This window comes from Halichoerus grypus, chromosome 5 (assembly GCF_964656455.1).
Source record: "Halichoerus grypus chromosome 5, mHalGry1.hap1.1, whole genome shotgun sequence".
NCBI classification, from domain to species: Eukaryota; Metazoa; Chordata; class Mammalia; order Carnivora; family Phocidae; genus Halichoerus; species Halichoerus grypus.
Genome location: NC_135716.1, coordinates 94194272 through 94219452, shown reverse-complemented (window position 1 = coordinate 94219452; position 25181 = coordinate 94194272). Strand labels below are relative to the sequence as shown.

Genomic DNA, 25181 nt, shown 5'->3' with positions numbered 1-25181 from the left:
ATGAGTCCAGCTTATACCCTAGACAGCATAAATCAGACCACATCACTCCTCTATTCTTAACCTTCCAATGGCTTCCTTCACACACATGGAGAAAATACTTCAAGTTCTCTTCTTAGTTTGTAAAGCATCTGCATGGCCTGGTCTTCCCTGCCCAGCTCCTTGACCTCGTTCCTGTCACTGTCCCCTCCCTCATGTCCCCTCCCTCAGTGTGCTCTAGCCTCAGTGGCCTCCTTGCTTTTCCTCAAGCGCACTGGGCATGTCTGCCTCAAGGCCTTTGCATACAGTTTCTTATGTATGCGACACTCTTACCTCAGGTCTTTGTGGGATTTGCTCTCTCGCTTCTTTCAGGTCTTTGCCCAAATGCCATCTCTTCAAAGAATCTTTCCCTGACCACTTTATCTAAACTAGTAGCTGCCCTCTCTGTATCTTTGCTTAGCTTTGTTTTTCTTGATAACACTTACTTTCTGACATTGTACTTTGCCTTTATTTGTTTATTGCTTGGCTCTAATGAATGTGTAAGTTCTGTGAGGCCTATATCCCCACGGCCTAGAACAGTGCCTCGCATATAGTAGACTCAAATTTGTCTATCAGTGAATGAATATAACCTAAGAATTCTTAAATGCAAAAGGTAACTTTTGGTTTGATTAATTAAAATAACCCTTAGTCAAATAAGGCTTTTGAGATACCATTGAAGACTGAAACTTCTTTGGAATCAGATTTTAGATACTTAAAAACTAGATGAGGATTTTGGTGATGCACACAAAGCAAGTTACAGTGTTCTCAAAATCTTTGCTTTTGCTACTTCCAGGTGGATGGGACATTCATGGGGTCATTAAGAGAAAACCTATCTGATTTTTCCGATATGTTTTATAGACCTATCGTAGACAACAAATAAAATTTCACTGGTTCCTAGTTTAAGTTAAGCAGTACACATTGCCCCAGGACTGAAATGTTTTTGTAATTGTAATGAAATAATTTGAAAATAATTCTTATGGAATTATTGTGGAATATTCTTGTGGAAAATATCTTCTCCACAACAAACATGTCTCTGTGCTGCAATGTATATGGTAAGCTTTCCCCCAAACTTTTCTGGGAAAAATTTTAAACTTCAAAATTGAAAGGAAGGTACGGTTAACATCCATATTCCCTTTACCTAGATTTACTGCTTGTTAACTTTTTGCTAAATTTGTGCTCTGTCTCTCCCTTCCTCCCGTCTCTCTCTCCCTCTCCACCTCTTTCTATCTCTTTTCTCTCCACATACACTACTACTTTGCTTAGCCATTTGATAGTAAGTTGCAGGCATTATGACACTTTGCCCCTAAATATCTCAGCATGTATTTCCCAAGAACAAGGGTGTTTTCCTACATATAACCACTATTATCTCATTCAATTAAATTAACATTGATAAAATAATATTACCTGACATGGAGTCCATACTCAGATATCCCCAATGTCAAAAAATGTTCTTTGTAGATATTCCTTCCAATCAAGAGTCATGCACTGCATTTGGTAATGAGTCTTTAGTCTCCTTTAATCTAAAATAGGTCCCTTACCCTTGTTTTGCCCCTTTTCTTAATGTTTTGGATGACACTGAAATATTTGAGGAATTGAGGCTGACGGTCTGAATTTGTCTTGTAGTTTGATTCAGGTTGAACATTTTTTGGAGAGAAAAATGCATGGGTGTGCAGCAGGCTTTTAATGGTGAAGAAGCAGAATGAAAAGTAAAGGGTATTTCTTTTCTTCTTGGCTTCTGCAGGATTCTGAACACAAGCAGTTTACTCTGTGACTGCCATTTGAAGTGGTTGCTTCAGTGGCTGGTTGATAATAACTTCCAGCATTCTGTGAATGTAAGCTGTGCACACCCTGAATGGCTAGCAGGGCAGAGCATCCTGAACGTGGACCTGAAAGATTTTGTCTGTGGTTTGTATTTTGTTCTAAAATTCTGTATACTACACACTTGTCTTTTTAAAATCATTTTATTATTATTTTTTCATCATGATAAGTGTACTCTTTAATCTCCATTTCCTCCTCCCACCCACCTCCCTCCTGGTAACCATCAGTTTGTTCTTTATGGCTAAGAGTCATTTCTTGGTTTGTCTCTCTCTCTCTTTTTTCCTTTGCTCGTTTGTTTTGTTTCTTAAATTCCACATATCAGTGAAATCTTATGATACTTGTCTTTTGCTGTCTGACTTATTTCATTTAGCATTATACTCTCTAGCTCCATCCATGTCATTGCAGATGGTAACATCTCTTTCTTTTTTATGGCTGAATAATATTCCATTTTATGTATATACTACATCTTTATCCATTCATCTGTAAATGGACACTTGGGCTACTTCCATAATTTGACTATTGTAAATAATGCTGTAATAAACATAGGGGTCCATGTATCCCTTTCAGTTCCTGTTTTTGTATTCTTCGGGTACTTTGGTACCTGGATTGTAGGGTAATTCTATTTTTAATTTTTTTAGGAACCTCCATACTGTTTTCCACAGTGGCTGCATCAGTTTGCATTCCCACCAGCAATGCAGGAGGGTTCCTTTTTTCCACGTCTTCGCCAACACTTGTTTCTTGTGTTTTTTATTTTAGCCATTCTGACACACGTAGGGGTGATATCTCATTGTGGTTATGATTTGCATTTCCCTGATGATGAGTGCTATTGAGCATCTTTTCATGTGTCCGTTGGCCATCTGTCTTTTTTGGAGAAATGTCTGTTCATGTCTTATGCCTATTTTTTTTTTTTTTAAAGATTTATTTATTTACTCTAGAGAGAGAGTGCATGAGTGGGAGGGGCAGAGGGAGAGAGAATCTCAAGCAGACTCTGTGCTGAGTGCACAGACCAATGCAGGGCTTGATCTCATGACCCTGAGATCATGACTTGAGCCGAAACCAAGAGTCAGATGCTCAACTGACTGGGCTACCTAGGCGCCCCTGCCCATTTTTAAATTGGATTATTTGTTTTGGGGTATTGTGCTGTATCAGTTCTTTATATATTTTGGATATTAACCCTTTATTGGATATGTCATTTGGAAATATCGTCTCCCATTCTGTAGGTTGCCTTTTAGTTTTGTTGGTTGTTTCCTTTGCTGTGCAGAATTCTTTTTTTTTTGTTAGATTTTATTTTATTTATTTATTAGAGAACAAGAACGTGCACACAAGCAGGGGGAGCGGCAGGCAGGGGGAAAGGGAGAAGCAGGTTCCCCACGGAGCAAGGAGCCTGATGCAGGACTTGGTCCCAGGACCCTGAGATCATGACCTGAGCCAAAGGCAGACACTTAACTGACTGAGCCACACAGGCGTCCCTGTGCAGAAATTTTTTATATTGGTGTAGTCCCAGTAGTTTATTTTTGCTTTTGTTTCTCTTGGCTCAGGAGACATACCTAGAAAAATGTTGCTACAGCTGATGTCAGAAATTACTGCCTCTGTTCTCTTCTAGGATTTTTATGGTTTCAGGTCTCACATTTAGGTCCTTAATCCATTCTGAGTTTATGTTTGTGGATGGTGTAAGAAAGTGGTCCAGTTTCATTCTTTCACATGTAGCTGACCAGTAGTCCCAGCACCATTTGTTGAAGAGACTTTTTCCAGTTTTATATTCATTTCTCCTTTGTTGAAGATTAATTGACCATATAGTTGTGGGCTTATTTTTGGGTTTTCTGTTATATTCCGTTGATCTGTGTGTCTGTTTTTATGCCATATTAACTACTACCACTTTGTAGTATGACTTGCAATCTGTAATTGTGATATCTCCAGTTTTGTTTTTCTGTGTCAAGATTGCTTTGGCTACTCGAGGTCTTTTGTGGTTCCATATAAATTTTAGGATTGTTCTAGTTCTGTGAAAATGCTGTTGGTATTTTGATACAGGGATTGCAGTAAATGTGTAGATTGCTTTGGGTAGTATAAACATTTTAACTATATTTGCTCTTCCAATCCATGAATGTGGAATGTCTTTCCATTTCTTTGCGTCATCTTTAACTTCTTTCATCAACGTTTTATAGTTTTAGAGTACAGGTATTTTACCTCTTTGGTTAAATTTATTCCTAGATATTTTATTGGTTTCGGTTTAATTGTGAATGGGATAGTTTTCTTAATTTCACTTTCTGCTACTTCATTATTAGTGTATACAAATGCAACAGATACCTGTGCATTGATTTTGTTTCTTGCAACCTTATTGAATTCATTTATCAGTTGTAGTTGGGTTTTTTTTGGTGGAGTCTTTAGGGTTTTCTATATATAGTATCATGTCATTTGCAAATATTGGAAGTTTTACTTCTTCCTTACCTATTCAGATGCTTTTTATTTATGTTGTGTAGTTGCTGTGGCTTAGGACTTCTAGTACTCTGTTGAATAAAAGTGGTGAGAATGGACATCCTTGTCTTGTTCCTGACCTTAGGGGACAAGCTCTCAGTTTTTCACCAGTGAGTATGATGTTGGCTGTGGGTTTTTCATATAAGGCCTTTAGTATGTTGAGATATGTTCCCTCTAGACCTACTTTGTAGAGGATTTTTATCATGAATGGATGTTGTATTTTGTCAGATGCTTTTTCTGCATCTGTTGAAATGATCATATGGTTGCTTATCCTTTCTCTTATTGATGGGATGCATCACATTGATTGTCTTGTGCATACTAAACCACACTTGCATCCCAGGTGTAAATCCCGGTTGATTGCGGTGTATGATTTTTTTTTTTTTTTTTTTTAAAGATTTTATTTATTTATTTGACAGAGAGAGACACAGCGAGAGAGGGAACACAAGCAGGGGGAGTGGGAGAGGGAGAAGCAGGCTTCCCGCTGAGCAGAGAGCTTGATGTGGGGCTCGATCCCAGGTCCCTGGGATCATGACCTGAGCCGAAGGCAGACGCTTAACGACTGAGCCACCCAGGCGCCTCCGCGGTGTATGATTTTTTAAAATGTTTTGTTGGATTTGGTTTGCTAATATTTTGTTGAGGATTTTTGCATCTGTATTCATAAGAGATATTGGCCTGCTCTCTTTTTTTGTAGTGTCTTTATCTGGTTTTGGTATCAGGGTGATATTGGCTTCATGGAATGAATTTGGAAGTTTTCCTTCCTCTTGTATTCTTTGGAATAGTTTGAGAAGAATGGGTATTCACTCTTCTTTAAATGTTTGGTAGAATTCGCCTGTGAATTCGTCTGGTCCTGGACTTTTGTTTTTTGAGAGTTTTTTGATTATTGATTCAATTTCATTGCTGGTAATTGGTCTGTTCAAATTTTTTATTTCTTCCTGCTTTAGTTTTGGTAGGTTTTCTAGAAATTTATTTCTTATAAGTTGTCTAATTTGTTGATATATAGGTTTTCATAATCTGTTAAAATTATTTGTATTTCTATGGTGTTGGTTATTTCTCTTCTTTCATTAGTAATCTTATTTATTTGGGTCCCTTCTCATTTTTTTTTAATGAATCTTGCCTAGAGGTTTATCAGTTTTCTTGATCTTTTCAAAGAACCAGCTCCTGGTTTCATTGATCCGTTCTGTTGTTTTTTTAGTTTCTGCGTCATTTATTTCTGCTCTTATATTTATTATTTCCTTAGTTTTGCTGGGTTTGGGTTTTCTTCTTTTTCTGGCTCCTTTAGGTTAAGGTTTAGGTTGTTTGAGATTTTTCTTGCTTCTTGAGATAAGTCTATATTGCTGTAAACTTCCCTCTTAGAACTACTTTTGTTGTATCCCAAAGATAATGGACTCTGTTTTCATTTTCATTTGTTTTCATGTAATTTTTTATTTCTTCTTTGATTTCTTGGTTGACCCATTCATTGTTTTATTTTTTAAAAGATTTTATTTTGGGGGGACACCTGGATGTCGCAGTTGGTTAGGTTTCTGACTCTTGGTTTCAGCTCAGGTCATGATCTCAAGAGTCGTGAGATCAAGTTCCACATTGGGCTCTGCGCTCTGTGCTTAGTCTGCTGAAAGATTCTCTCTCTCTCCCTCTGCCCTGCCCCCACCCCCCACCCCCTGCATGCACTCACTCTCTCTCAAATAAATACTCAAATAAATAAATCTTTAAAAAGATTTTATTTTTAAGTAATGTCTACACCTAACATGGGGCTCGGACTTAGAACCCTGAGATCAAGAGCCACATGCTCTACCGACCAAGCCAGCCAGGCAGCCCAACCCATTCAGTGGTTTAATAGCATGTTATTTAACCTCCATATATTATGCTCTTTTCCACATTTTTTGGTGGTTGATTTCTAGTTTCATAGCATTGTGGTCAGAAAAGATGCATGGTACACACTTACTATCTTAACAGAATTAAAAAAAATTAAACCAGAATGCTGTCTAACTAGCATATCTGTTTCCATTTCTCTGTGTTCTTCTCTGAAATTTTTATATTTTGTAATTGTGGATTAAATTTTGTATTCTTTGACTTAATATATCATAAGCAGTTTTTTTCCTCTGTGTGTTCTTCAGTGATCATTTTCAATGTCAGTATAATGGCATCTTTATGAATGTAGGCCTTTCCCTTTAGAGGGTTGTTAACCTTAGAATAAATACCCAGTAAAATTCCTGAATCAAAAATGATTTTTTTAAAATAGATCTTAAAAAGTACTACATTTTCCAGAAAGATAGCACTTGTTTATGTTGTCACCAACAATGTATGAATGTACCAGTTTCACATTGTTTCTATTTTTTTATTTTTTTAAGATTTTATTTATTTGACACAGAGAGAGAGACAGCTAGAGAGGGAACACAAGCGGGGGGAGTGGGAGAGGGAGAAGCAGGCTCCCGGCTGAGCAAGGAGCCCAGTGTGGAGCTCGATCCCAGGACCCCGGGATCACAACCTGAGCTGAAGGCAGACGCCTAACACCTGAGCCACCCAGGCGCCCCACATTGTTTCTATTTTATTTTTTTTATTATTTTTTATTTTTTATTTGACAGAGAGAGACACAGCGAGAGAGGGAACACAAGCAGGGGGAGTGGGAGAGGGAGAAGCAGGCTCCTCGCTGAGCAGGGAGCCCGATGCGGGGCTTGATCCCAGGACCCTGAGATCATGACCTGAGCCGAAGGCAGACGCTTAACGACTGAGCCACCCAGGCGCCCCTTGTTTCTATTTTTGATGCAGTTTCTGAAGACTAAAGTGGTGGCAGGGTTTTAGAGTTTTTTTTTGGGGGGGGGGGGACAGTCATGGAAAAGTTGTCATGATTCCAGTACTCATAATTTCAAGTATATATCTATATTGTTCTTTCTCAGCTTGGGCATTTTTCCTTTACACTTAAATTTCCTTTAAAGTAGAATAACTGATTCCTAGCTTTAGGTAGTAGAACTTTTACATCAGCATATTTTCTTCCATATCACTAGTATCTGATCATTTAGATACCCATATATTGTCAGATCTGTGTTTATAATCTACTTAAAGATACTTAAGTATCCTGGAAGTTCAGGCCCACAAAATACTTATGTTGTTTTTTTACATATTAATAACATATTATTATTTATGAATCTGTAGTTTATTAGCCAATCCTAAGCCTATCTTTAGTTGGACATTTAACATGTTTGGAACTTCTCACTATTTTAGGTGAGAGTTACGCACATACAGAGTATGTTCAAATAATGTTTTATTTTCTTAAAAAGATTTTATTTATTTCAGAGAGAGAGAGAGTGTATGGGGAGGAGCAGAGGGAGAGAGACAAGCAGACTCCGCGCTGAGTGTAGAGCCTAATGCAGGGCCCGATCTCAGGACCCTGGGATCATGACCTGAGCCAAAACCAAGAGTCAGACACTTAACCAACTGAGCTACCCAGGCGCTCACAAATAATGTTTTGTTAATAGGTCTACCCTGTAAAATATAAGTTTATAATCCCCATTTTCTATATTGGCACAGCAAAGATAATGGGTATTATCATATGTATGTTTATATATGTAACCTCTACATATACACAGGAATTAATAGGATTAGAAGTTGTCTTGAAATTTGAATATAGGTTTTTCTTTTTTCCCAGTAACTGGTAATACTTAAGAAGTACATTCTAAGCATAAGTGACCATGAGTCATAGTAGAAAACATGCTAGACCCTGAAGTCTGAAAACCTGGGTTCCTGTCCAGGCTTTGCTGGGAACTTACATGTCTCTGAACAAGTTGTTTGATCCTTCTGGGCCTCATTTTCCACATCTTTCAACAAAAAGTAATTGGATTCTAGCCCTGTAGTCTCTGTGAATCTTAATATGCCGTTTTATAAACAGAACAAGCAATTTTACATTATTTGTTTCAAAATCCGTAGAAGCAAAAATAAATAAATGACTTGGCTCCTGCCCCATTTTTTTTCTCTTAGATGATTTTCTCAAGCCACAGATAAAAATGCATCCTGAAAATACAGTCGCTCTTAGAGGCACGAATGTGACTCTGACGTGCACTGCAGTGAGCAGCAGTGATTCACCCATGTCTACCGTGTGGCGCAAAGACAGTGAAATCCTGAATGACATCGATAGCGAGAATTTTGTTCGTTATCAGCAGCAAGCTGGAGAAGCTCTAGAATATACGAGTGTCTTACATCTTTTCAATGTGAACTTCACAGATGAAGGAAGATATCAGTGCATCGTTACTAATCACTTTGGTTCTAATTATTCTCAGAAAGCCAAACTGACTGTGAATGGTAAGGAATTCTGTTCCCTGATAGTTTTATAGTTGGAAGGATTTTTCATGTTCAGGTTTTGAACCTCTTGGCCAAGAAAATGAGGCTAAGCCTGACATTTGAGGGGAGATTTTACTGTTTTGTCTTTAGGGTTGTGATAATGTATAATAGACTGGATTACCATTTTGTCCAGTTACTGTCCCTAATTGGTCCTTGGTTGGAGGTAAGGGGGAATTCCGTGGCCCCAGGAGATAGGCTGCTTTTCTTGTTACTTATGCTTTTGGAAAAATTCTTTTGAAATTCTCTATTCTTTCTAGAACCATAATTCTGTTCTGAAAACTGTGAAATGTATTCCTGACACTGTTCACAGGGCTTTGTAATAACGGAGTATTTAGGACATTTCTGGGTGCACTGATCATGATCATTGTCTAAGTGTGGTCACACAGAATCATTTATTAATGCTCTTCTTCACTGTGGTTGTAAAAAAGAACTTCTCCAAAACAGTTTGATTAATTGATCACCTATCGGATTGAATCACTAAAACATTTTAGGTTTCGTGCAACCAAAGGATATACTTGTGTCTTACTTCTGGGTTGTTTCATGAGATTTTTGAAGGCATAAATTTTTTGTATTCTGTATTTTATTTTTTGGTATAAATTTATTTTTGCATGCATTTGCCATGACAGCTTTGTAGATGTTAGTTTGGAAAGCACCGTTTAGTCTCTTAAGTAAGGGAGTCATAATAAATGTACGGAGTTCTGAAAGGTTTGTGGCCTTCTACCTTTCCTGTCCCCATCAGAGAGACAGGTAGACGTGTCATGCATTCTAGAAGAGTTATCACTGTACTCCCAAGTTCTCTGAGGTTCAAAGAGAAAAGATGGCCTCTGAAGTTGTATTTACTGTCAATCCAGAGAGCATGCCTTCTGAAAGAAGTAGAATATTACGAGTTGGTACTTTGTGTATGTGTGCATAAGTGTGTGTGTGTGTGTGTGTGTGTGTGTGTGTGTGTATTACCACCGCCCCACCCACTTTGTTTCGGGGATCTTTCTTGAAACAGAGATGCCATCTTTCCTGAAAACGCCAATGGATCTCACTATTCGCACTGGTGCCATGGCCAGATTAGAGTGTGCTGCAGAGGGGCACCCTGCACCTCAGATTTCCTGGCAGAAAGATGGTGGCACTGACTTTCCTGCGGCTCGAGAAAGACGCATGCATGTCATGCCCGAGGATGATGTCTTCTTCATTGCCAACGTGAAGATAGAAGACATGGGAATCTATAGCTGCATGGCACAAAATATAGCCGGAGGCCTCTCAGCAAATGCCTCACTCACAGTATTAGGTATGTGTACTGCCCCATGGGTCCCTGCTTTGGTTGGAGCCTTTTTATTAAGGGTCTACGCTGGTCTTAATGGCAAAAAAAAAAAAAAAAAAAGAAGTCTAAGTTTGAGATTTTAATTGTGATCCTTCTATCTTTGTCACTTTTTTTTGCCAATACATACAGGGTTATGTTAGCCTAGGATATTAGTGGATCAGATAACTGAAACCTGGGGAAGTAGTGAGGGCAGAATTAGAGATCTTTATCACATGAATTGAAAATTCAAATCCCTTTATCCTGTTACATCACCTCCTGGAGTTTTCAGTTCATATATGTTTTTTCTATTCAGCAGTGAGTTTGCAGTTGTTTTATACTGCTTCACAGACAACTCAAGACAATTTGTTTTTTTCCTAGTTTATTTAAAAAAAAAATTTAATGCACAAAAAATGACCATCTTCTGGTTAGATTTTCTGTTCTCCTTCCAATGTACTCCTCTTGATCCTATGTTCTGGTAAAATAAAATGTTTTTTCCCTAAAGAGTTCCTCTGACAAGCCTATTTTTTTTTCTTATGAGAATACTTGTCTTCATGGGACTCAACTCAAAGGCAGATTCTGCTTTCTATTTCTGTATTCCCCTAGATGTTAGGTTTTTTAAAAGTTTGTTGGTTTGTGTTATTTCCTTGTGTAATCAGAAAAATAAGTATATAGTTTTAAAAATTTAGGATATATAGAAAATTAGAAAAAGGGAAAGTCACTAAAACACTGTTAAAGATTTTGGCATATTCTGGACTTTTTTAAAAACACATTTTCATGTAGTTATGTATACCTACTTTTATCCTCTTAAATATTGTATCACAAGGGTTACTCTGTCATTAAGTCTTCAAAAAATATCATGTGCCTGTACTATGGTTTACTTACAACTTTTCCTGCTAGATTTAAAGATCTTTTTCCTTTATTTTTAAAAATTACAACTAGTTTCATAATAAACCTGTTTGTGTATAAATCTTTAACTTCCTTGCTTAGGATAGCTTGCCCAAGGTAGAATTAGTGAGATAAGATTTTTGAGGCTTTCGCTTTTCTGAAACACTAACTTCTAATCTTCCCATAAGTATATGAAAGTGTTTACTTATTTTTTTTCTAAGGGTTTATTTATTTATCTTAGGGGTGGAAGAGGGAGAGAGGGAATCTCAGGCAGACTCCACACTGAGTGCGGCGCCTGACACAGGGCTTGATCCCAGGCCCCGGAGATCATGACCTGAGCTGTAATCCAGAGTCGGCTCCTTAGCCCACTGAGCCACCCAGGTGTCCCTGAAAGGGCTTACGTATTGCATCATCACCTCATTCATCTGATTCAGTAGGATTTAAGAAATAAAATGGTTTAACATGATTTTTTATACATCTTTCTGTTAGAGACACCCTCATTTATCAGACCGCTGGAGGACAAGACAGTAACGCGAGGTGAAACTGCGGTATTACAGTGCATAGCTGGAGGGAGTCCTGCCCCTCGCCTCAACTGGACCAAAGATGATGGGCCCCTGCTAGTGACAGAACGGCACTTCTTTGCTGCAGCCAACCAGCTTCTCATCATTGTCGATGCTGGCCTGGAAGATGCTGGGAAATACACCTGCATTATGTCTAACACCCTTGGGACAGAACGTGGTCACATTTACCTGAATGTCATTTCATCCCCCAACTGTGACTCTTCCCAGAGTAGCATTGGGCATGAAGATGATGGCTGGACCACAGTTGGCATCGTCATCATTGTTGTGGTCTGCTGTGTTGTGGGCACCTCTTTGATCTGGGTCATTGTTATTTACCACATGAGAAGGAAGAATGAAGACTATAGTATCACGAACACAGGTGAGTGGTACCCAGTCGACACCTATGGCTTGTACTTGAGTCAGGAACGTAGTATACAATTTATTGTAAAATATTAAAAGCTGTGGAGCTTTGATACTTTATGTGTGGTAGGAGGAAGAGTTTTTTTGTTAAAATGTCCTCCTTCCTTGATAAAATGGAACCTCTCTGATGAATAATTTTAAGAATTTGTAGACAGTCCCCCAAAACCTTGCTCTTACAAACACGTTACAGGTGCACCTTCTTTCTTTAATCCTTAAGGCTCATTTCCATCCAAGCTTCTCTGTGGGGGAAGAGTGGAGCCCTCTGACTGGGATCGGCCTTTCACCCCCCCATCCCCCGAAATTCTGAAAGAGAAGAGGCTCAGTCAGGTAGACTGTGAAAGTACTCCTATGGATAAGATTTCAGACTTTAGGTTTTGCCTCTTTCAGTAATACTTTTAAAATGAGGCTTTGAAAAGAATTTTAGCAAGAAAGAGTTTTGGGGGGAAATTCTAAGACTTGTTGAGTTCCTAGGTACATACGATTTTCCTGGCCAGTAGATGTATCAGAGTGGAGCACATTTGCACAATAGTCTTCTGAGTGTTGCCTAACGTTATTTGAGAGTTACAGATGTCTCTTTTACAGAGGAGCTTAATCTGCCTGCAGACATTCCCAGCTACTTGTCTTCCCAAGGAACACTGTCGGAGCCACAGGAAGGCTACAGCAACTCTGAGGCAGGCAGTCATCAGCAACTCATGCCTCCTGCCAATGGATATTTACACAAGGGCGCTGATGGTAATGACTCTTTGTTGTATGTGCTTACAATTTCAGCCTATTCTGTTGAGTTTATTTGTCAATGTGTAGTTTTCCCCATTAACCTGAGGCAACATTTTTTTTGATTTTGTAAAGATTTTATTTATTTATTTGACAGAGAGAGACACAGCGAGAGAGGGACCACAAGCAGGGGGAGTGGGAGAGGGAGAAGCAGGCTTCCCGCCGAGCAGGGAGCCCGATGAGTGGGGCTCGATCCCAGGACCCTGGGATCATGACCTGAGCCGAAGGCAGACACTTAACGACTGAGCCACCCAGGCACCACTTGAGGCAGCATTTTAAAGCAAGATACTCAGTGAAAACATTTGGCTCCGTGCAAAATAGGATGGAAATTGACCAAAATCTTAACAGAGAAGAAAATCATCTGACAGAAAGGAGAAACACATCTCAAAACAAGAGATTGGCGTACCCAGCAAAGGTTCCCAAACTGAAGTATTATTATGAGAAGGAGGTGCTCTAGAAACTTTTTTGAGGTGTCTTAACTTTTTAAGACATGAGCACTCTTTAGGCCATATTCAGGGGAGGTTTGTGTCTCCTGCTGACAGGTTGATATTCACTGAAGTTTAAAGGGCAGTGGTGATTCTCAGCATATGTTGGAGAAATCAGAGAGATACAAAATGTTCCCTAATTAAATGAACCCAATTTCTAGTACTACTTCTCTTCCCCACTCCTCCCTTCCCTCAGGGAGTGACAGAACTCGGGGAGGTGAATTGAGGGATAGAAGAATTGGGTTTGATTCCTAGTTCCTGTTTCCGGCTCTGGGACCATGAACAAGTTACTTAAATCTGAGCTTTAACTTTCTCATTTTTAAAATAAAGAAACAATATTTTATAAAGGACTTCTCTCAAGATTCTCACAGATCCTTTCAACCAATCGGTGTAGTGCTTCAAGTACTATACAAATGAAAGGCCTTTTCTGTTTGTACAGAGATTTTTTTAGGCTGAGCGTTAACAGGGTTTATCTGTTTAATCACTAAATTGGATTTTATTTTGGGTACCTCTAGCTTTTAGAAGAATCTTTAAATGCCTCTACTCTTTGAATTGGTGGGAAATAACCCTGCTTTCTGGGCCAAACTAACTTCCAGTTCTAACAGTGTTGCTTGATCAAGAAGTTACTTGCTCTTTATTTCTCACTCTCTTTTCTCTCTTTGAACAGTTTTCAAAGCATGTAACAGTCTGGGGAGCTCATTATTAAACTTTACCTCTGCCAGACACGCACATGTGTCAGGCAGGACTCTTGACCATCAGAGGCTTTTTCTCGGGGTACTTTGAGCCAGGAGTGTTGCTTGATCCCTTGACTCATGAAAGTAATGTGGGCTTTGTAAAGTGCAGTCCTCATAACTCCTTGTTCTCTGCTTTAGTTCGCTTCAGCCAAACATGTGTCTTGTGGCACAGTGCAGCCTTATCTTGGTTCCCTTGAATTGGGCATGACCTTATCCAGGCCGGACAGAGATGGTTTACTGTAGCATTCAAGAGCATGGGCTCTGGAGCCCAGAGTGCCTGAGTGTAGATTTCAGCTCTGTATTGTAGCAGTGTCTTGGAGCAAGTTCCCTCATATCTCTTGTGTTGTAGTTACCCCATCTGTAAAGTGGGGGTACATAGTACCTACCTCATGGGGATGCTGTGAGGATTAAATTAGTTAATTCACAGAAAGACCTTGAGACGTTACCTGGTTTATCAAGTAAGTGCTGAATCGATGCCAGCTGTGGGGATGATGGTGACAGCTGGTGTAGAAAACTGGTGATCGGCAAAGCTGACTCCTTAACTGAAGGATTCTTTCCTGTGTTGTCATCAGGTGGCCCTGGTACCCGGGTTATTTGCTCTGATTGTTATGACAATGCCAACATCTACTCCAGGACCCGAGAATACTGTCCGTACACCTATATTGCTGAGGAAGATGTTCTAGATCAGACACTGTCCAGCCTCATGGTCCAGATGCCCAAAGAGACATATTTGGCACATCCTGCCCAAGATGCCCCTACCCTGGAGAGCCTGGTATCATCAGTAGACAGAGAGATGGCTGCCTTTCCCACCAACCATGAGAGGATAAATGAGAAGAAACTTCCCTCCACACAGATGAGCAGTGGTAAAGGGCACAGTGTTTTTTGTTTATTTTGTTTCGTTTTTACTCTCACCTACTTGATTTTTCCTTCTGTCCTATAAGTGGCACTCGGATTTGACAGGAAGCAAGCAAATTGGTGTAATAGAGTGATTAGCTACTGCTAGCTGGTATAAGCTAGGGCCAGAGATTTTCAGAGATTAGAATTACAGAGAAGTCTGCATCTGTAGGATGGAAACAGCTTCTGTGGGCGTATCAAGATCACACTTCTAGAAATTCAGAAGCCATATAGAAAAAGCTTTTAAAAAGTTTCATATAGGTGTTTTTTCTTCCATCTTTATTTAAATAATGGAAATTGGATATGCCGAGGATATAATTTGGTGGAGATTTTTACTGAGAAGGTTTAAAAATGATTTGGTTGCTGTTCTAGCAGGTAAATATTGAATGTCAGTATCACTTAGCCAGTGTTTGCTTTCGTGTGTGAGGCATTACGATCCAGGGCCCGAAGTGGGGACACAGTTACGGGATAGTGGCTGCCCTCCTCCACGGCCCGGGAGAAGACACACATGTCACATGGGCAGAGGAGGCATGTGGTAACACCTCGGTCAGTAAGACAAAATTCTTTCTCGACTGGGAAGGGCACTACTGCGCATGTCTTCCTGTCCATCCAGGTTTTTCATCAGCTGTCACCCTCCTGTCAGCCTAAAATGGAAGGGCACAGGAAGTTGGGTGGGGGTGAGGACTGCAGGTGCTTCCAGGGGTGGTTCTGGCAGGAGTACATGAGCTGACATGGGACTTTTTTTTTTTTTTTAAATCTATTCTTTTTATTTTGAGATAATTATAGAGCCCCATGCAGTTGTAAGAACAGAGAGTTTCCCTTGTCCCCTTTACCCAGTTTCCCCTCCTGGGAACATCTTGTCCTTTCAAGAATGTGATGTAGATAGAATCATACAGCATGTAAGCTTGGAATTGGCTTTTTTCCCTCAGCAAAATTCTCTCAAAATTCATCAAGTTGTTGTATATTAAAAGTCTATTCATTTCTGTTGCTGAGTAGCATTCCAAGATATAGACGTCTACCTTTTGTTTAACCATTCGCTTAATAAAGAGTATCAATGTATAAAGAACTCTCAAAACTGAACAGAAAAATCAGCCAGTCAATGAGAAAATGGGCAGAGGAACTGGACAGACATTTCACCTAAGAGAATATAGATATACACAGATGGCAAATGAAAGATAGTCAACATCATTAGACATCAAAGAAATGCAAACTGAAACCACAATAACAGGTCATTACACCCTAATCGGAAGAGCTAAAATTTAAAAAAAAAAAAAAATTTGTGACAAAATGTTGGTTATGATGCAGAGAAACTGGGGCACTCAAACATTGCTGGTGGGAATGCAGAATGGTACGGCCACTCTAAAAACCAGCTTGGCAGTTCCTCACAAAACTAAACATGACATGGGACTTTTAAGATGTGCTCTCTTATTCTTAAGAGACCAACTCCAAAGATTTCTAAAGAGGGTACAAGTCAGAGAAAAGTATGTCTTGGCTTTAAAGTTCAGTGTCCATGAAAGAAGTGCACCAACACTTAATTCCGTGTTCCCATGTCCTAAAAGAGTTACACACATAAAAAGACTTTAAGTAGAACCGAAAGTGCAGTGCATCTTTTTCCTAACTTTCGGGATATCTCAGTTGTTAACTTGGTCTGTAAGTGAGGAAGTCAGCAAATGAGTGCTTTGGTGCATTGCTCATTCCTCCCTGGGGTGCTCTAGCTCCTTGCTACTCACAGTGTGGTCTCAGCTTCAGCATTACCTAGGAGCTTGTTAGAAATGCAGACCAAGGTTCCCATCCCGGACCCAGTGAACCAGAATCTTTATTTTAACAAGATCCCCAGGTTATTTGTATGCACGTTAAAGCTTAAGAAACCCTGCCCTAGCTTACTTTTCCACAAGGGTTTTGTTTTTATTTCTGAGTGTTTGTTTCCAGAATGTTTTGCCTGACTTTCTCCAAAATGCATCCCCATGAAGTTAATATAGCTTTCAACAAATATCCTTTGGGGAAAGAGCTCACCACTGCAGTAAATAAGGTGAATGAGAAATGCATATTTTTGAAACCAAAGTACAGATAATCTGATTTAAAATTGCTGCTTTTGGTTATTATTTTGTTGTTAGAATTACTGGCATGCTAGAAGCTGGAGGGAGATGGTTTATTTTTAAAACAATTTTTTTTAAACATACTCATTTGTTATTTAAAGATGTAATAGCTGCACTGAATCAGTGATTTTTGTATCATGCAACTTTCACTACAATATGGATACTATTTTAGTCTGTTTCCATGTGTCTAAAGAATTTTATTTTTAAATTTTTGTAGCAGCAGAACCACTAATAATAGATGAAAGCAGAGGACATATCGCAAGGTTTCAGTAAATACTTGGTTAAGCTTGTTGAAAGACCATGGTTCCAGTTTCTATTTTGTTTTCTTTTGTTAACTGTTGCTAAGAAGATGGCAAGTGTACATTTGCTCTCAATGTCCTTATTCAGGAATATTGGGTATCTTTCTTTCTGGGAGGATTTGGGTAAAAGAAAATGAAGTTTTAGACCATTAATTTTGAACTTCCATTTGCCACTGATTATTGTCTTTTGTTCTCAGAAACGTTGCCGCGGCCTCTTTGGAACATAAGCAAAGAACTAGGCCTGCCTCATCCTCCCTTTTCCCAGCAGCCAGTCCTTGAGCCACCACAACTCCATCAGAATGAGGGTCTGGCAGAGAGTGGCCCGGAGGGTTCTGCCTCCCCCACGCCCTGTCACAGGTTGCACGACCATGCTTTTGATTTTAGTAGGACTCGGAACATTCAAGATGGTAGTGAGGGCACATGAACCTCACTCCAGGCTGAAATCTGGGCCAAGACTCCAGTTAATTCATTTTGTATTTACTACCTCAGAGTTCAGAAGAAACCCCAAAGTCAGCATTTGCTTTACCCTGTCTGCAATTACATCTGACCCCACCGAGGTGGGCCAGGCATTTGTTTGGGCTTATTCCTGAGGAAGAAGGGGAAACGGCTGACAGAAATGGGTACATCTAATAAAACATGTGCAACACGGGCAGAGGAAAATACAGGACAACTGTGCTTGCTGATGGTTCCACGGGGTTGTGCCCAGCTGTGCATTGCCTATTAGGGAGAGCCTCATTGCTGCTTAACATGCTGGATTGTCTCAACCTGCAGAATGATTCTGAGAAAACATCACTGTTCTGTTGTGTCTTCCAAGGAACAGAAATAACTTCGGAGCCCTCTGGGAGGTGTGTCTGGGATTCTTCAGTGGTTTTAAGCATCTAGTTGAGACCGAGGCTTTGATATTCAAGGTCTTTGACAAGAATCCCAGGCTTGACCAACTGTTACCACATCAAGGGGTGTTGTATTCTTGTGAATCTTTTTTTTTTTTTTTTTTTGGTCCCTGTCACCCAGGGATCTCGTTGTAAATATATGTGCATTTATAAATAATTTTTGTATTCATTGACCATATGTGTTAGCTGCATTGTAAATATTTTTGATATGCCAAAATTATATATAATATCCAGTTATAATATTGACAGCAGCTTCTCAGACCACAGATTTTGTATGACTTGGTTTAGTGAACCTAAAGACTTTGTTTAAAGTTTTAAAAATGTGTTTGTTAAGAAGTATATGTATAGAGGCAGGGTACCTAGTGATTGCATACACACAAACACAGTCTTGGTGTAATTAACCACTTTCTTCATACCTAGAAGTTCATACATCTAGTCATTTGCCATCTGTTTACAAGTGCCAGGTAATAATAGCATAAGAAGACTCAAAAGACTAGCAGTCTTGTCATAGCCATGTGCACAGAGAGAAAATTTCTTTTGGGAATATCTTTCAGCAAAGTCCTTAGTTGATGAGGAAACCAAAGATGCTTCTTTTCAGTTTGTTTTTTTGTATTTCTTCTACCAAGGCACAGTATATCTTAAGAAGGGAAGAGTGCTTTTGGGTAAGTCGAAGGTGCACAAATTCATAAACTGTAAAGCTTTAGAGTGTTTTCCTTGTTTATACAAGTGATTATTTAAGCCAAAAAGTTCTCTTGAATTTTTGATAGCAAAAAGCTTTATATGAACAAAGAACTTCTAATGGAATGTAATGGACTAAAGTTCGTTTTTTCTTTGTTCTTTCGGATTTCCTTACTTAGGCTGTCAGATTCTGTCCTCTCAATCTAGTGAGTACTAGTTATGTGCTAGATGACTCCCATCACTTAAATGAAAATATCTATTTCTAAGTTATTGTGCATTTCAAGGGTTCTAAACTCACATAATGTCTTCGCTTTTTGCCACAAAGTTGAATTGCATACTAGTTCTCAATCCTAGTTTTTTTCTCCCATAGGCAGTGGCGTCTCTTTAGCGGTTTTGTACCACCAAGCCTTTCTCTCTTTTCTTTTTCAAACTGTCAGCCTCTGTTCATTTTTACTTCGAACTTCTTAAGTATCACTATTTTCCCATCCTTTTAATTTGTGATTCTTCTTCTTCCTTACTAGGTTGTACTGTTATCTGTACAGGGCTGACTTAGAATCAGACCTGATTTTGTTCCTGGCTCTGGTCCTTACTGGCTGTGCAGTCAGGGGCAAGTGTCTACTTCTTAGCCTGATTTTCTCATTTATGAAATGAGGGAATTCTACTGGATGCTCTAAAGCCCTTTCCAGCTGTAATGTTCTGTGAATCTGTGATGCCTCCAGGAACCAAGGAGGATTCTGCTCCTCTAATAAAAAGCTGCTTTCACGAAATGTTTGTTAGAGTAACGAGAGTGATGCTGCTTACTCTGACTTGAGCCAGATTCACTTCCTCCATAGCAGGAGGGACAGTGTAAGAAATATTCTCGAGGAGAAGAGCTATTCTGCTTTGAAACCGTCTCAGTGAACGACAAGGGTTGACTCGATGGAAGCCCCCGACGGCTGTCCAGAGCAGCGGCTCTGAATGCTGGTGCCGCCGCATGCCTGAGCATCAGAAGCAGGTGAGGGGGGCCCTGCGGCTAATCTGTAGCTGGTTTGTGGCTCCCTTACCTTTCAGATGTCTTCATTTGTACAGGTAATCCTGTTACTATCCTGTACTCTCACTCAAATGCTGACAGACTTTTCTTGAGTGAAAAGGTGTAGTTAGAATGAGGCTGCAGGTGAGCATCGGCTGTTAGGGTGACAGAACCGAAAACCAGGCTGCGAACCAGTGTCCGAGAAAACTTAGAGTACAGGAGTGCTGCGTCTGCCCTAGCAGGGGTCCTGTTCCTCCTACGACTGTCACGGTCTGGTCTCCCGAATGGCCACGGTCTCCCTTATGTCAACACCAGTGGCTGAGATGCCTTCCCAGATACTCCTAGCTTGCCGAAACAACTACAGAACTAGTCAAGAATTTGTTTAAACGTGAAGAGCCTACCCCTGGTTTTAAAAAAATAATAATAAATTTAATAAATTCTAATCTTAGGAGAAGGACTTGGCTGAAATTTTTCATTATTGCATATGTTTTTGACCAAGCAGTGATTTATCCCTCTACTGTAAACAGGGTTAGTGGCTCATGAGTGTGTCTTCCCTGCAGTGTGATGTCTGCCTAATGCCTCTTAAATCAGGGATGTTGTAAAGCAAGGCAAAGTAAAATGCCGAGAGAGAGATGTCTGCCCCTCACCCAGTGATCTCCTTGTATCAGTAGGGATACGTAAACTCTCTTAAGTTGTCCCCCTCTTAGCCCGATTCTTCAAGTCTACCCGGAAGAAGAAATAGCATCTTCCTTTAACTCCACACACCCTACTGGCACGTGGTCTCTACATAAGCCATTGGGTTTCTGTCATTCAGCCGCTTCTAAAGTGCTCTCCCTAGTTGTGCAAGTTACTCTATGGGATACGAAGTATCAGAAACCCTCTAATGTGCCATCTCAGAGTGTTTTATGTGTATTTTTCTGAAAGGTAACTTTCATATTTAAAAATAGTTGCCTTCACACTGCCCATTGGGGGGTTGTAAAAGCAACATTAAGATGTCTGGCAACTTAGACTCTTGCCCATTTTCCTAAGAGATGGGAGATAGGATAAGAGTCTTTAATTACTTAAAGTGTCACCATGAATTAGGATTAAATTCACTCTTTATTCCTGAGGACAGGGGTCATGTCTGCCCCCGTTGTGTGGGGCAGAAGTTATTAGGGAGGTGCAGTATACACTTGCTAGTAATACTATATAAACTAATTATCTAACGATTAGGTTTGTCCGATAATTGGAATAATCCGTGTTTTGTGGGAAAAGTACACGTGGAAGCTAAATAATCATCTGTTAATAGCACTGAAGAAATTTCTGCATTAAGAATGGAATATGGGCAAGATGACTTTTAGGTCTCTCTCAATTTTATCATGGGAAATTTCCAGAAGCCATCTGACAGACTTAAAACTTCCCCCTTCAAAACCTTTATATACAGTAAGTATAGAGCACTTAAATTTTTTTCAGCTCAAGAGTTTTGGTTTTTGGTTGACAAAAGGAGCCTGTTCTGTGTTAATGGCTAAAAACATGAAAGTCTGGGCTTACACTTCTGAAGAAATCTATAACTAGTTACTAACACAAATGGCATTACCATAATAAAAACTTTAAGAGTCTATATAATGTATTATGACCCTCCTTTTTACTCCTTAATTTTTATGCCTGTTTCTTCTTACCAGCAGGACTTAGTTGGAATGGGATTGGAATTGTGTTTAGCTTTACACCCAGTATTTTACCCAAGAGCGTTATAGCCTTTTCCAGTCATTTTAATATCCACAGAAATACCAGGAGATAATGGAGCAACAGGGGTAAATTTACTGCCATTTTAAATGCTATGTGCTCCATTTCTGAGTTTGCTTCTTAATGCAGATTACAGAGGTAATTGTGAAGCAGTTGGGCCTTACAAGGTTGAGCTGAGATTTTTGGCAACCTGCAAGGAATGTCTCATTCTTCTATGACGTGGCCTCTTTCCCAGTTCAGTCTGGCAGATGTTTTTCCCTCCTGCTTCTAACTTAGAACTTTTTGGTTTAGAGTACAGTCTCAACCAACATCAGTTAGCCTTAATTTTTTTTTCTTTTTTGGACAACTGCCTGGTTTGTTGACACAAATAACAAGTTCTGAATTAAGAGATATATTACAAGCTGCTCTTTACAAAACAACACCTGCAAGCCCATGAATCATCTGAAGATTTTGTGGGTAATAGGGACATGTGTGTGTATCTGTGTGCACGTGTGTGCATGTGTTGGTGTGTGTGTGTGAAGAGTAATATTTGGACCTGCTCCCTTAAGGTTGTTTGTTCAGTGTTTCTTAGCAGCCCTATTAATCTCCACCAATGAGTGGGGTGGGGGTGAAAAAACAACTTGATAATGAGCCTGTTTTTAGATAAAAAGTAAAGTGATCCTTTATCAACTATAACTGTCTTGAAAGAGAAATTGATCATCAGGTGGTCAAGTGCTCTTGGAGTATCTCTTGGCTACTTAAAGTGGCCTCTTGATCGATAGACTATTTCTACCCTCTTCTGTTCCCCCTTTTTCCCATCAGAGGAGGTCAGTCTGAGCAGCCCTGGTACTAGATGTACCGAAAGAGAGTTATAAGCCAAGTTGTTCAGTGTGGTCCTTTCCTAGTATCTATTTATATTTTCTCACACATGAGAATGTATATTTTATAAGGCATGTGTTTGTCTACCTGTTTGTCTACTGTAATATGTCTCCAATAAAGCTAAAATACATTACGATTTTCTCGTCTTCTGTTGCCTTGAAGTATAGGAGGGAAATGGTGTATTTTTAAGTTTGTGGTCCTTTGAGGGGGTCCCCAAAGAGTTGTGTAAGTTATTTCCCCTCTCTCATTTCTGCTGTGTTTGAGTCACATACTGTCTGGAGCCTGCCATCGGAACACCCTGCAGCCCTCGGCTTCCCAACGGCCAGTGCTGTGTGCTCTTCTTTGCCTCCCTCATTGTGTCCACCATGGTGCTAGATGCCTGGCGGGATGGATGGAAACAAACACACTTAATAGTTCATGAGAAAATAAGAGTACTTTCTACACAGGGAAAGATTTGAAGGCATCATTTTCTTTCTTTTTTTTTTAAGATTTTATTCATGAGAGACAGGGAGAGAGAGAGAGAGAACACAAGCAGGGGGAGAGGCAGAGGGAGAAGCAGGCTCCCTGCTGAGCAGGGAGCCCGATGCCGGACTTGGTCCCAGGACCCTGGGATCATGACCTGAGCCGAAGGCAGCCGCTTAACCATCTGAGCCACCCAGGTGCCCTGAAGGCATCATTTTCTAAATCAAATTTTTTTTTCTAAATCAAAATTAACAAAATATTTGAAGAATGTCAGTATTCTGGTCAGCTTCCTCACTGTACTATATTAGGGACTATTTTTCTTTTCTTTTAAGATTTTATTTATTTGACAGCAAGAGAGCACAAGCAGGGGGAGCAGCAGAGAGAGGGAGAAGCAGACTCCCCTGAGCAGGGAGCCCGATGCGGGGCTCGATCCCAGGACCCTGGGATCATGACCTGAGCCGAAGGCAGCCACTTAACCAACTGAGCTACCCAGGCGCCCCCGAACTATTTCTTTTGAGTCTGTCAAAAGCTCCTATTTATTCTTTGAAGGCTGGGCCCACAGTACTCGTCCCATTCCCATCATGTTCTTCTCCTGCTCTTTACAGGACACATTCCACAGACATTACTTGAATCTCAGAACACTCCTAAGATACAGATTGGGCAGATAACTTTAATCTCCATTTTTCGTAGTTAAGGAATTTGGCTTGGTGAGATTATCACTTACACGATGTCAAAAAGCTTTTAGGCGGTAAAGCCAGGACTTGAATCCCGATTTTGTGTCTCACATTCAGAATTGTCCCCACTGATACCTTCTAGTTCTGAACAGAGTATTGTGCTGGGGTCTTCAGAAATATTTGAAGAAAAATGTCCTCTGGACATTGATGACTTCCAGTATGGTGAAGTTTGGACTGGAATGTATCCTGGAAGCTGGTTTTTATTATATTCCTGATAAGAAAACAGACTACCGTTTTCTTCTCAAGGTGGAATGAAGAAAAATGCTATGGTTTTTACTGTATTTTTTTATTTGGAGGGGGATATACTGGAGCCCAAGTAGCCACATCGTGCTGAATTAGGAGAGTTGTTCACGCCCAGCTATTTAGAAGCTTGTAACCCAGCACTGAAGCTGTCTGTGCTGCTGGACTAGTGGCCATGGACCAGTACTTTCGTAAGATACAGTAAGAATGAATTTCTAGAAAAATGAAATAAGACAAAAATAACAACCATAAAATTATTATAGATTTAACGGACGTAAAATTACTGTCAAACTGCTGCTAAAATTTCTAAACGTTACTCTTGATTTCGGTGCTTTGTCATGGACCAGTAGCAAATAGTTTATGGATAGGCACAGATCTGTAGACCCCTGTTAGAGGAACGGTGCTGTAACCATGTAATGACCATGTAATGACATGGTTATGTGTCATGATGGGGATTGGTCTTACTCATTTCTGGAGGTTCCTTTTATTCTTGCTGGTTTGAAATGGTCGAAACTGAGAACCGGGCTTCTGTCCTTTGAGGCCCTCCTGACTGGAAGCAACGATTTAAAACACCTTTTCAGCTCAGCCAACAACCCCTGCCCTAAAGGGGCTCACTGGCATGGTGGAGTTTTTGGTAGCATGCGGCTTGTTTTCTAGTCCTGCTGTTTTTCTGGCCAGAGCTCTCCGGATGGGCTGCCTTTGACTTTTGTTAGAAGAGAAACTGTCATGAGCTAGGTTAAGGGAAGAGGAAGAGCCTGGGTCATCATACTGGGAGGGACACGGTCTGATGCTGGGGGCTGATGTGGACTTGTGTAATCGCTGTAGTAAGGCTCCATTGGGGGAAATTTCAGCTGCCACCTCTGCTGTTGTCTTTATTCAGCCAACCAAGAAATGTTTCTTGAAGTCCCTAGGACAGAAATTTCTCACTTTTTTTATTTGGTTCACCGGCCATCACCAAGGCTAGCTGCCAAAGCACTTTGACAAAAAGAGGCTAATAGGAAGCATTAGTCACAATTATTGCTAGGAAGAAATAATGCAGTAATAGCAACTACATTCTGCCTACCCCTTCCAGTATGTTAAGCACTTCAGCACTTGATCTTCACAACAATCCCTTTGAGGGAGATACTCTTATTCTCATTTTACAGATGATGAGACAATCAACTTGCCCAAATTTATATAATTAGCCAAGCAATAGAACAAGGAGCTGAACGTAATGCTTTATTTTCTTTTTTTAAAGATTTTATTTATTTGAGAGAGAGAGAAAGCACGAGCGGGGGGAAGAGAAGAGGGAGAAGCAGACTCCCTGCTGAGCAGGGAGCCCGACGCAGGGCTCAATCCCAGGACCCTGCGACCATGACCCGAGCAGAAGGCAGACGCTAACCTGATTGAGCCACCCAGGCGCCCAAAAGTAATGCTTTATGATTCCAAAGCACAAGTTTTTTCTTTATGCCAAAGACAGGAAAAATGTGACCTTTTATCACCTTTGTCATTTAGTCTTTGTTACCGGCTGAACTGGGTG

General features: G+C 40.1%; 1 protein-coding gene across 4 annotated transcripts in view; it reads left to right on the top strand.

The window, feature by feature from the left end:
- The window catches only part of LRIG2 (leucine rich repeats and immunoglobulin like domains 2), a 62561-nt gene extending 40202 nt beyond the window's left edge, over positions 1–22359 (top strand). For 2 of the 4 annotated variants that reach the window (XM_036088488.2, XM_036088492.2), the window contains 7 exons: positions 1757–1920; positions 8275–8595; positions 9632–9913; positions 11300–11749; positions 12358–12522; positions 14353–14643; positions 17267–22359. In XM_036088488.2, the coding sequence (XP_035944381.1) occupies positions 1757–1920; positions 8275–8595; positions 9632–9913; positions 11300–11749; positions 12358–12522; positions 14353–14643; positions 17267–17493 (1900 nt within the window). In that variant the 3' untranslated portion in view covers positions 17494–22359. Of the gene's footprint in view, positions 1–1756; positions 1921–8274; positions 8596–9631; positions 9914–11299; positions 11750–12357; positions 12523–14352; positions 14644–16603; positions 16704–17266 lie in introns of all 4 variants that reach the window. The other 2 variants (XR_004916174.2, XM_036088489.2) reach the window with 2 other exon arrangements.
- Positions 22360–25181: the final 2822 nt, after the last annotated feature.